At 43.5% G+C, this 12,389-nt stretch overlaps 1 protein-coding gene across 1 annotated transcript in view; it reads left to right on the forward strand.

The window, feature by feature from the left end:
• The window catches only part of USH1G (Usher syndrome 1G (autosomal recessive)), a 28,282-nt gene extending 22,805 nt beyond the window's left edge, over positions 1 to 5,477 (forward strand). Inside the window, exon 2 of the mRNA XM_015410768.1 lies at positions 4,232 to 5,477. Coding sequence (XP_015266254.1) covers positions 4,232 to 5,477 — 1,246 coding nt within the window. The remainder of the gene's footprint in view (positions 1 to 4,231) is intronic.
• The last annotated feature ends 6,912 nt before the right edge of the window (positions 5,478 to 12,389 follow it).

Below are 12,389 nucleotides of genomic sequence, written 5' to 3' on the forward strand. Positions count from 1 at the left end.
GTCTGCATATCTGAGGTTGTTGATCTTTTCCCCAGCAATCTTAATTCCAGCTTGTGATTCATCCAGGCCGGCATTTCACAAGATGTACTCTGCATATAAATTAAATAAGCAAGGGGACAATATACATCCTTGTTGTACTCCTTTTCCTATGCTAAACCAATCAGTTGTTCCATATCCTGTTCTAACTGTCGCTTCTCGACCCTTATACAGGTTTCTCAAGAGATACGTGAGGTGGTCTGGTACTCCCATCTCTTTAAGGACTTGCCATAGTTTGTTGTGATCCACACAATCAAAGGCTTTAGCATAGTCAGTGAAGCAGAAGTAGATGTTCTTCTGGTACTCTCTTGCTTTCTCCATAATCCAGCGCTCTCAACCTAACCTACCTCATAGAGTTGTTGTGAGGTTGTGAGGAGAGGAGAACAATATAAGCTGCTTTGAGTCCCCATTGGGGACAAAGGTGAGGTACTAATAAATAAAATAAAACCCTACAGTGCTTGCACTAATCCCTGTGTTCAGTGTACACAATTAGCAGATAGGCACAGACTTCCCCTGTTGACCTACTATATCAGTTGTATCAGAATGGGCATCAGTACATGCAGGGCTCTTTTTGTAGAAAAAGCCCAGCAGGAACTCATTAGCATAATAGGCCACACCCAAGAGCAGGAACTCATTAGCATATTGGGCCACACCCCTGACAGCACAGCTCATTAGCACATTAGGCCACACCCCCATGTTACCAGAAGTGTGGTTATCCAGCCACACCCACCTTTTGCTTCTTATTCTGTTTACCTTGTTTATTGTCAAAACCCAGGGCCTTTTTTTGTAGCAGGAACTCCTTTGCATGTTAGGCCACACACCCCTAATGTAGCCAATTCTAATGAGTTTCTGCTGTTGGGTGTGGTCTATTATGCTAATGAGTTTCTGCTGGGCGTGGCCAACTTGGAAGCCAGCCGGAACTCCATTCCTGTGCGTTCCTGCCCAAAAATAGCCCTGAGTACATGGAAGCAATTGTGCCGATTCACTGTTTATTAAAGGGTTGGGGTGCAGAAGAACCGGCAATTCTAAGAGGAGGAAGAGTGTTTTGCTAGGACACATGCAAACATTTAAAATCATAAACTTGGTTTTTATACTGGAGTTGATTCTACTGTGATCACTGGCAACCATTAGGTAATTATCCAGAAGACCATCAGTGTCCACCCTGCTGAGGAAAGAGTTGACTTCACTACACATTCAGCTAGTGATCCTGGTGGAGGCTGTGGTGGAAAGGGAGGAGAGTGCGCTCATATTTGTTCTCCCTGTAAACTGGATTCTTACTATGTGTTACTGGCTAACTTGCCCTCCATTCTGGAATGGAAAGCCAAACATGGGGTGTGTGGCGTGGGGAAGAACTACTCTTATTCACTTGCACAATACCTTCCATGCTATTGAGAAGCACGGACTGAGGTTGCTTGCCGTCTGTGTGAAAGATCAATAATACAAACATGGTGTGGTACAATATCAGTACAGTTGCAAACAGTGATGGCTCATGTTGTGTGGCATGTCAGGATGCCACAACAACATTGGTTACAACCTGGATACTGACACCCTACCCTCTTCTATCTGTATTCTGAAACCCCTGGAGGAAATGATGTTGTTGCTGCTCAAAATGCCAAGTGGCAACAGGGTACTACAGTCACATTCCAAATCTTAGCATCAGACCCAGGGGAAAACAGTACATCAGGATCTGAACAGACAATAGATATGCATATGGACTAGATCAGAAAGAGCATTGGTACTCTGAGATGAAAGAAAAAGTGAAGCAGAGGCATTTCAGCAGAAGCCAGCCATGGATCTGCTGAAGGGGGTACTACTCTGGGCCCAGTCTCTGCCATACTCTACAAATTCCCCCTCCCTTTCTGTAAGCGATTTGTGGAAAGTTGGAGCTAGAGGCATGTAGGTCCCCTTAACAAAGGCAATCTGGTGTTTACTGATCCCAAGAATCCTGAAGACCATAACCCTTTTCAGTCGTTATATGTCCATACATATTGGGATGCCTTCAAGTGAGCAGACTGGCAGTGCACTGCTCCTGATACACATGTTGCCTGAATCACACATATTTTGCATATGTACAACTTCAGCAAACATGAAGTTGCCACTAGATTTTCCATGGGTCTCATTCATACATATCAAAGCTGTATGTGCTTGCAAAATCTGCATTGTACCCTTGTTGAGACAAGATGGCAACTGTGCATACGAAGAGCAGTGTGCTCCCGATATGCACGGCTGGCAGCCTCCTGGTATGCATAATGTCTGAATAGAGCTCATGTTGTTGAGACCTTACTTTCCTTGACCTAATTTAGGCAGGAGACTTTTCTCATTCTGTTCTTCAAAATCCTGTAAGCAGAGTAGTGAAGAATCATAAGTTTGACCCCTGTCAGGAGCACATATTCCCTTGAGGGACCCAAGGCAGCCTTCCCTTATAGAAGAAAACAATCACAGAGTCAACCCAGGCACAGGTCTCAGTTAACTCTGAACAGAAGCAAAAGGCACTGGGATGGATTGCTGATGGGAAGTGCGGGCTGAACAGAGATATGGTGTTTTCCAGGAAGAATGAACTAGGATTTTATGCATATGTAAGCAACAGCTGACTACACACTTAGAAGTCTCTTTTCTTCAAAGGTTGGTTTATGTATTTTGGTAGCAGAGGCAGTACCAGAGTTGTATGTGGCTTTTTGTGGGAAACCTGTACTCCTGCTACGAGTCAGCCTGCCCCTCCCATCTACTGCATGCATGATTTTTAAAGCCTCTAGCTTTAGCAGTTCCCCATAAGAGGGGGAAATAACATTATACAAAAAGTGTATGGGATTCATTTCCCAGGCACCCACCAGATTGTCAATAAGTTAGTTACAACCCTCTGTTAAGGGATGGCCACCTGATAGTTCAGCCGCCATTCTCATAGGTAGTTCCAGACTGGATATTGCTGCAATCCACAATCCCATACTATTAATTGCCCCATGATTCTTCTAGTCACCAAAGCGCCCCTCTTAATTATATAATTGTTTCAATATGTGTTGTAGAGTCATGGCTATGGTTAAATGACAAACCATGCAGTAATGAAAACCAAGGCATATTATGACTCATTGTATAGGTAAGTAGATGCTCTTCAACTCAGATTATTATTGGGTAGTGGATGCATGTAAGGAGAGGCCCACAACAGTAGGCTTCACGTAAACAGAAAATCCCATATAGAGATAGAGAACCAGTATGGTGTAGTGACATTAAAGCTGGACTTCAGCTGGGAAGACCTGGGTTCACAGTCTTGCTCAGTCATAAAAGTCATTGGATGACCAAGGTCTAATCACTATCTTTCAGCCTAACCTACCTGATGGAACTGTTGGGAAGATAAAGTGGAGGGATGGGACTCTGTGTATGCCACCCTGAGCTATTTAGAGAAAGGGCATGATGAAAATGTGATATGGTTGCCAGCACCTGATCCCTGCAGCAGATGCGGCTCTTGTATACATGGTTCTACAGTCTCCAGCATAGCCTTTTTGGTGGTCAAAAGGGCCGCTTCTTTCATTTTTACCTGTCAATAAAATTAAAGGTATAACTGGTATTCAAGTACAATTCAGCCCATTGGTATTGCTTTTACATGTAGACATGCCATAACCTTTTCAAATTAAAGAAACTTTGATTGTCCTCCTGCCAGCAGCCAAGTCAGCTATAGCTTCAAAATGGAAAGATCCAGAGATTCCAAAACTGACATTATGGCAAAATAAATTGTGGACACACTTTATTATGGCCAAGATTTCAGCTGATTTGGCACGTAATCCTGATGAAAAAATAAACCCTACTTTTATAGCTATTTGGAACCCTATTTTAGAATATCTAAGAGTACAAGGAGAAATTCCAGAAATTGCAAAGATAATGCATTTGATATGATCTGTATATTGTTGGTAATAGTACAGGACGATGTCTGTTAACCCTCTGGACCTCTGGTTAAATATTCTACCTGAGAACTATTGTAATTCTAATTGTTATTGTATTTTAAGAATTTAATAAAATATTTTTTAAAAAGATAGCAGGATACAACCTATTGATCTGTAAGCTGCCATCCTTCGAACAGTGCTTGATATGAGATTAATATTGCAAATTCAGGTAACTTTTCTTTGCTGATGTCCTCATAAGCTTTTATACAGGAGAAATACAGGTCTGCCTGAACACTAATTCTTTCTTTCACATATTGTTTTAGGGGTGACCCAGACAAATGTGATATCTGGGGGAACACACCTCTTCATTTGTCAGCAGCCAATGGCCATCTAAATTGCCTTTCCTTCTTGGTGTCTTTTGGGGCCAACATCTGGTGCCTAGACAATGATTACCACACACCACTGGACATGGCTGCCATGAAGGGCCACATGGAGTGTGTGCGTTATTTGGACTCCATTGCTGCCAAGCAGAGCAGCCTCAACCCTAAGCTGGTGGGCAAATTGAAGGACAAGGCCTTCAAAGATGCAGAGAGGCGTATTAAGGACTGTGTGAAGATGCAGAAGAAGCACCACGAGCGGATGGAAAAGAGGTACAGGAAAGAGATTTCTGATCATTCGGACACTATGAGTTTTTCCAGCTATGCCAGCAGCACTTTGAGCAGAAGGTTCCAGCATATGTCCATGATGACTTCTTTGCCATATTCTCAGGCCACCATACATGGTACTGCCAAGGGCAAAACCAAAATTCAGAAAAAGCTGGAGAAAAAGAAACAGGTTGATGGGACATTCAAGATCTACGAGGATGGGAGGAAAAGTGTGAGGTCCTTGTCTGGTTTACAGTTGGGCAATGATGTTATGTTTGTGAAGCAGGGCACCTATGCTAGTCCAAAGGAGTGGACCAGGCGCAACATTAGAGACATGTTTCTGACCGATGAAGATACCGTCTCCCGTGCCATAAGTGACCCAGGTCTGCACATGGACTCAGCCCACTCTGAGGTCAGCACTGATTCTGGTCATGATTCCTTATTTAACCGCCCTGGACTTGGCACTATGGTTTTCCGGAGAAACTATGTCAGTGGCGGACTGTTTGGAATTGGTCAGGATGACCCCAGCATTCTGGAAGACGGTGACATGGACAGATTAGGTGTTAAACTGCATAACCGCCTGCAGCGCTCGCCAAGTCTCAATGACAGCATCGGCAGTGCCAACAGCCTGCAGGAAAGGAATGAAGAGGAGCTGCCATGGGATGACATGGAATTAGGCCTGGATGATGATATTGAACCTGATACTACCCCCCTGGAGACCTTCCTGGCTTCCTTACACATGTTTGAATTCATTTCCATCCTCAAGAAAGAGAAAATTGATCTGGAAGCTCTTATGTTGTGTTCAGACAATGATCTGAAGAGCATCAACATTCCACTGGGGCCCAGGAAAAAGATTCTGGATGCTGTCCAGAGAAGAAAACAGACTTTGGAGAATCCTGATGTCATAGAAGACACAGAACTGTAAGCAATAGGTCCCCATCTTCATAGTCAAAGATACATGCAGTTCTTCAGCATGTAATGGAAGGCCTTATTTAGAAACAATATAATTTGTACATAAAATGCATTTGAAAACAAGGACTCCCGCTAGATTCAGGGATTCAGGAGAATCTCTACATATAAAAAAGCTTGTTAGTTATACACATGTTTTCGTAGTTACAAGCTGGGTTCATAAGAGTGGAGGTGCTCAGGATCCTGAGGTAACCTTCTGGAACATTCCTAGATTGAATCTGCATCAGTACTTAGGGGTATAGTATTTTTGGTATCATCATAATTTTTGCTTAGTAAAATCAACATGATTAACTGGAAGCACTGAACTATTTAGAGTTTTTGGCCAAACAGACAAAAACAGAGCCAAATGTGACAGACCCCTATAATGCTCCAAAGCATCCCCTAAGAAAAGTATTTTTATAGTCTACTGTGGTTGTGCCACTCCCTCCTTTGCCCTTATGCAATATGTTTCTCTGTTCTTAATCCCTGCTTCTTTATCCTTATCAGAAAGTTGTCACCTGTTATTATACTTCAGACTTCAGATCTGGATTCATGTAACTGAATGCTCTTCCATTCAAAAGTTTCCTTTGCACACATGAAACCAGAGTCTGGGAAGAAGGCTGTGCTACAGCTCTCCTCCCTGATGGCTACTTTTCTGTATATAGGGTTTTTTTGTTTTTAAATTGGAGGGAGCATACAGTTACATGAACATCCAAGTACATGCCATGTGGGAGATCCCTAGTCAGATCTCCCAACATTAACACTAAAAATCAGCTGGCTCTCCCTAGACTGAATGAAGGCCATAATACTGGGGGAATTTGGAAGGGGGGGAGGTATAGTTAGGGATTGCAAGGTTTGCAATCTTGAAACTGATTTTACTCCAAAAGTCTCCAACACACCCAGAAAAGGATGATTATAAGTGGTGCCACCATGGAGCAACAGCAGAGAGAGAAAGGAGTCCAGAAAGAGACAAGCAGCAGCAGCTAAAGCGGGAGGGAGAGGTCTATCAACACAATGTAGATGTGGCAAAGATGTTCGTGCCCCTGCCCCCTTAGCTACTGTTCAGTGGCTGTAGCCTCCAATCCTATGCTTTATACAAAAGCTAGTTAAAGCTCAGATCACCTCACTAAACCCATGAGTAAATGAGGTGGCACTAGCTTTATAACCCACCACAAAGTGCCAATATATAACAGCTGCTTCCTCAAACCACTTGATTGCCTGGAAATGGAGACAGAGATATCTCACTGCCATAGGAATATGTATAAGTAACATGTGTAGGAAGTCAATCTGGCCTTGTACATTGGCTCTTATTCATTTCACTCCACTTCCTGTGACTGTAATTAGATAGTTTACAGATACCTGTAAAACTGGAAGCCCCAGTTTAAATCTTTTAAAGCCAGTGCCACTACTTTAGAAAATTTATGCCCATTATCCAGTTCTCTTTCCCAGCCTTATTAAAATGTACATCTTTTCTGTTATGAGGTATGAGAAGCAGAAGCAGTAATTAAATAGCTTTGGGGAAAAAAGCAGCCTTGTGGAATCAGATGCTGGGTATGTAATGGAATGTAAGCTTCTCACGCACAATAAAGTTTTGTCGCTTTATGCCTTTATATCACTTAAGCACCTACTTAGTATTTGTTTCTTAGTCATGTTTTATATTAACAACCTCTCTCTTCTTCTTTACAGATAGCAGTTTTTAGAAAACAACAAACAAAAAAGTTCTAAGTTGCCAGAAAACAGCTCCCAGTGACCTTAACAGTGGGAAACCTGAACGCCACAACAAACACCCCAGTTCTAACTCACTTCTCAGCTTCCTTGTTCTGCTTTCCTGTCTGCAGAAAGCTGCCAGAGAACAACCTGGCGTTACAGAGAATTTAAGAGACATGAATTACAGGAAACTAATCTAAAAGTATCTTGTTTAGGCAGCTAGGGACAGAATGCTGGGTCATTTACCTCTTTACATGCCCAAACAACCATCTACCTTAATCAGAATAGTTTAAAACTCACAAAATTGTTAATATAGGGGATATTAAATCATGGATCAAATTCAGTTATTATAGGTCTGATTTGTTTAATTTGAATTCCTGCCTTAACTTGAATTTCCATGAAGATAGATTCAGATGGGTAGCAGAACAAAGTTTGAGTCCAGTGGCACCTTGAAGACCTCAGTGGGGTATAATGCCATGGAGCCCACTGTTCAAAGTAGCCATTTTCTCCAGAGGAACTGATCTCTGTCATGTGGAGATCAGTTGTAATTCTGAAAGATCTCTAGATCCTACCTAGAGGCTGGCAACCCTAAGCCATATTGATAAGACTGGGTGATGCCCAGAGGCAAAAAAGAGGGAAAAACTTCTATACCTTTAAAAGCTGTACTGAATGTGGGATTGTGGCAGCTGTGGCTTATCTCAATGTGCAGGACTATTGCTTAACAAACAGGGTTGCCAGACCGTCCCCCCCCCCTGCCAGGCCCTACTCCCATCCAAATGGCTGGTGGTGTTGGGACTTACCAGGAAAAAGGAAAAGGCCTAGGCCTCATCACTGGCATTGCACAGGAAGTGACATCATTATACAGTGTAGGGTTGCCAAGTTGAAAAAAAGTACTTACCGGAGGACTCCCGGTCCGCGCCTGGAGCGCGTGCATGCGTGCGCTGCACGCACGTCACCAGGAAGTGACGTTATGATGCTGGGCACACTGGGGGCGGGGCCACGACCATCCAAGGGAAAACCATAGTTTTCCCTCGGATGACTGGTGACGCGCACGCCGGTGTGGGGTTCCCCCCGGGGCCCGATCCGCTGGAGGCGGGGAGCGGGTCTCTGGGGCGGGGGACTTGGGAAGCCTAATACAGTGACATCCTGGTGACATGCTGGTATTTGGCAAAAACTCTATGATAGAAGCCCGGATGTCGCTAGTATATGATGTCACTTCCTATGTAACACCAGCTACGAGGTCTAGGCCTTTTTGTTTCTCCTCATACATCCCCCCCATCCCCCGTCGGTTGCCAGGAGGGACCTGGCAACCCTGAAAACACTATCTGCCAAAATTCCATCTCTAATTCCAGTAGTAATGGTATAGGAGACCTGGTTTGTCTATGTTATGTGAGATCACCTGGAGCGATTTCCCACAAGCTGCTACTCTGCACTCACTCTTCCGTTTGCCCCAATCGTACGTGTCAATTTCATACCATGTGCTGCGCGGCTGCATTTTGTCCCACAGCTTCGCCCGATTTCCCCCACGTCTACTCAATCCTGTTTTTTGAGGATTGAGCGTGGAGCAGCAGCTTGTGGGAAATCGGTCCTTTCACCCATCAAGGTAGCCAGTAGACTTACTTCGCTCTATCTGGCATGGTATATACCTGTTATACAAAACTTCATCGCTCTGCATATGACCACCAGGAGCTACAATGTGAGCGGAATTCCACCAGGACTATAACTTTTGTTGTCTACATTATGGTTTTATGATGTTTCAAAGCACAGTCTAACCTGAGCCAAGCAGCTCACCATAATCAAATATAATGAAGATTCCTGGCAGTCAACTTAGGTTTTATTTGAAGCTTGTGTGAACAGTTCTGATTGTATTATTTTAAAAGGTAATGGAATTCAATAAGATACAAATGTGTAAAGAGACGGACTCTACCATGACAGCTCAGTTTGCATAGAGCTTGCAGAAACATACAAGTTCTCCTTTTCTCCTCAGCTTTGTTCAGCTGTTATGACTTTGGCACTCCAACCTTGTGTAATGGGAAAGTGCGCTACCCTCAACCCTCTTGATATGTGTGGCTGCCATTTTGTGTGGATAGGGCAACATATATTTTCCAGCTTTGGTATATAAGAATATACATCCTCAGAAGTCTGGGTTTCTAATTGTGTGTACTAAAGCAGAAAACTACACACATGTTGCCTTGTTTGCACAAAATGGTAACTGTGGGTGCGGTCAGATGCATTGTCATTGCAGGAGCCCCACGGATTTAAAGTGCATGTTCAGACATCCACGTCTATATCCTGTTCCCCAGTCGTCGGCCTCCTGTATTCACCACTCTCCTGGTGTGTTCTTTTCAGAACCTGGGAAAGTCCGAGGTTTATGGATTCCCAGCACAGTTCCAGATGTCTGGATTTTCCCCTGTGCAATCAAGCCGCTATGGAAGGGAACTGCCCCTTCAGTTTCAGCGCCATTTCCCCCTCCCACTTAGCAATATGTGCATAACTACACAAACACCCCTGGGATTTAAATCAACACCTGTGTGTTCCTTCTCTGCAGGACCTTTTTGGGATCTGGAGCCCCCCTGGGGGGGGGTTGGTCATAATCAGGAAACACAAGGAACTCTACCCTTTCTCATGTTTCTGGGGGTTGGACAGGTTTGAAAATAGTCCCTAGTTGGGCTTGCATTTCAGGAGCCATTTTCCTCATCTGGAACTAGATTCAAAGTCATGTGACAGTGTTCTTCTGGGAGGAAAAACTCATGGGGTGACTACGCAGTGAAGCATGTAATGGGGGAGAAATCTGAACGTTTCTCTCCGAAACACAAAAAACCCAGATGAAATTAGAGGCGCAGTCAGAGCTCGGAAAGCATGCCATCTGACCACACCCAGAGTGTATCAAAAGAGGATATTGCACAATGCACAATCCTTATGTGCAGTTGGAGTGCCAAAGTTGTAAAAAGCTTCTGTGGTCTTTGAGCATTCCAATGGGAACAAAAGTGACGTTGTCAAGCCTATATTCTATTGCGTTCATGGACTTATTGGTGGATGGGTAGTTTCATTCTGTTGTACTTTCTTCTCTGATGTTTCACCAGAATTTTGCAGAGCATTTTTTGCAAGATGTTCAATACGTGTTAAGAACAGAACAAGTAAAGCCACAACAAGTAAAACAGATGAAGAAAGGTATACTGACAAAATATGGGTACTACCCTTTTAGCACCAGATAGCCCCACCCCATTGCCAGCTAAACCCAGCATCCAATTATCATTGACAGTGTTAAGTATGATGATCAGCTTAAAGATGTGGTGCTTGTCTAGAGACCAACACAGGAACAAATCTGAACTGTGGTAAACTGTACAGACAAGCTCTTTGTTTATATTAGCCATTAAAATGAGAACTCAGTATTGGCTGCAATTCTCATGCCACTTGTATTCAGAGGGCTTGCTCTGGAGTAAGTGTTCTACGGTTTGCAACCATTGTGAAAATGCAGAGTGACTTCTCTTATGTCTCTCTTGCACCAGGCCATTTCTGCATCAGTCATTTTTCTGTTCCTTAAACAATTTAGGCACAGAAAATATCTTTTGTAGATGCTTGGTATGTATTTACTGTATGTATGCACAACCTATTTGTAAAAGGACATTGTTACTGCCCATTTATTATAAAATGTGCATTCTTTTACATGCCACTGTCTGACTACAATATTTTTAAAGAAAAGAACTCCCTGTGATTTTTTTTTTAAAAATTCTGGCTTATTGTGTGGTTGTTACTTGGGAGAGAAAGTTGGTGTCAGGTTTGAACTTATTATTCTTTGGTAAGTCACTTACCGATTCCGCAAAAGCAGTTGTTCCGCCCTCGGTCTCCCATTTCCCCCGGTTGTACTGCTCAATTTCCCACTATTTGCTGCGCGGCCACATTTTGGCTCGCATCTCCCCCCAATTTCCCCTGCATCTTCTTGATCATAAGGATCAAGAAGATGCTGGGGAAATGGGGGAGGGGGGAGAGATGTGGGTCAAAAGGCAGCTGCACAGCAAATAGTGGGAAATTGAGCAGGAAACGGGAGACCGAGGGCAGAACGACTGCTTTTGTGGAATCAGTCACTGTTTCTCACCTTAGCTACCTCAAAAGGGTATTGTAAGGCTAAAGTGTTACTTATTTGTAAGCCCAGGTATAGGAACACCAGTCCCATTCCTGTCTAACTTGACATATGCATTTGTATTTGTAAGACATGTTATCTGGATGGCAAGATTTATGGGTTTTGTATGGCAAAGATCACAGTTTTCCTTCTCTCTCTCCATTTCTCACTGATCACCTCCAGTTTTGTCTTAGCGGTCCACATTAAAATCTACCCCACTGAGATGGCTATGCTAGCAAAATCTTGAGGTTATCACAAATTGACACTTGGCTTCCAGTGACAAGTCTTGTGAATGTCCCACCATGTTTCATCACTGGAGCTCAGGGAAGGAAAAGGAGAAGGAAGAGAAGAAGAGGAAGAGGAGTTGTTTATACCCCACCTTCACTCATAGTGGCTTACAATCTCCTTCCCTTCCTCTCTCCACAACACCTGTGAGGTAGGTGGAGCTGAGAGAGCTTATAGAGAACTGTGACTGAACCAAAGTCACCCAGCTAGCTACATATGGAGGAGTGGGGAATCAAACCCAGTTCTCCAGATTAGAATCTGCCACTCTCAACCACTACATCAAACTGGAGAATCATTGCAATCTCAATTTTATTTGGTGCATTCACAAGATGAACAAGCCCAAAATATCAATACCTTTGTTGGTCTTAAAGGTCAACATTTGTTCTACTGCTTCAGACCAACACTGCTGGCCACTGGATCCAACTCCTGGTACCTTCATTATATAATTAACCATGTAACATATCTCAGTGTGAACTGGCCCTTAATTTGAAAGGTTCCCTTCCACTCAGAGGGAGTACCTAGCAGGGGTTCCCAAACTTTTTGAGCCTATGGGCACCTTTGGAATTTTGATACAGTGTGGTGGCACAGACACAAATTGGCTGCCACTGCTTACCTTCAGTCACACAGTGAATGTCCTTGTGCTGTGGTGGCAGCTGTTGCCAAAGCAACTTTTTTAAAAATGCAAAGCCAATCAAATCTCCAGTGGCCAATCAGAAGCCTTGCTGGGCAAAAACCCAACTTGGCCTCACCCACTTTCTAAAAGCACGTGTCAGGCAC

Source organism: Gekko japonicus, unplaced genomic scaffold, assembly GCF_001447785.1.
Source record: "Gekko japonicus isolate JY-2015 unplaced genomic scaffold, Gekko_japonicus_V1.1 scaffold15, whole genome shotgun sequence".
Lineage (NCBI taxonomy): Eukaryota > Metazoa > Chordata > Lepidosauria > Squamata > Gekkonidae > Gekko > Gekko japonicus.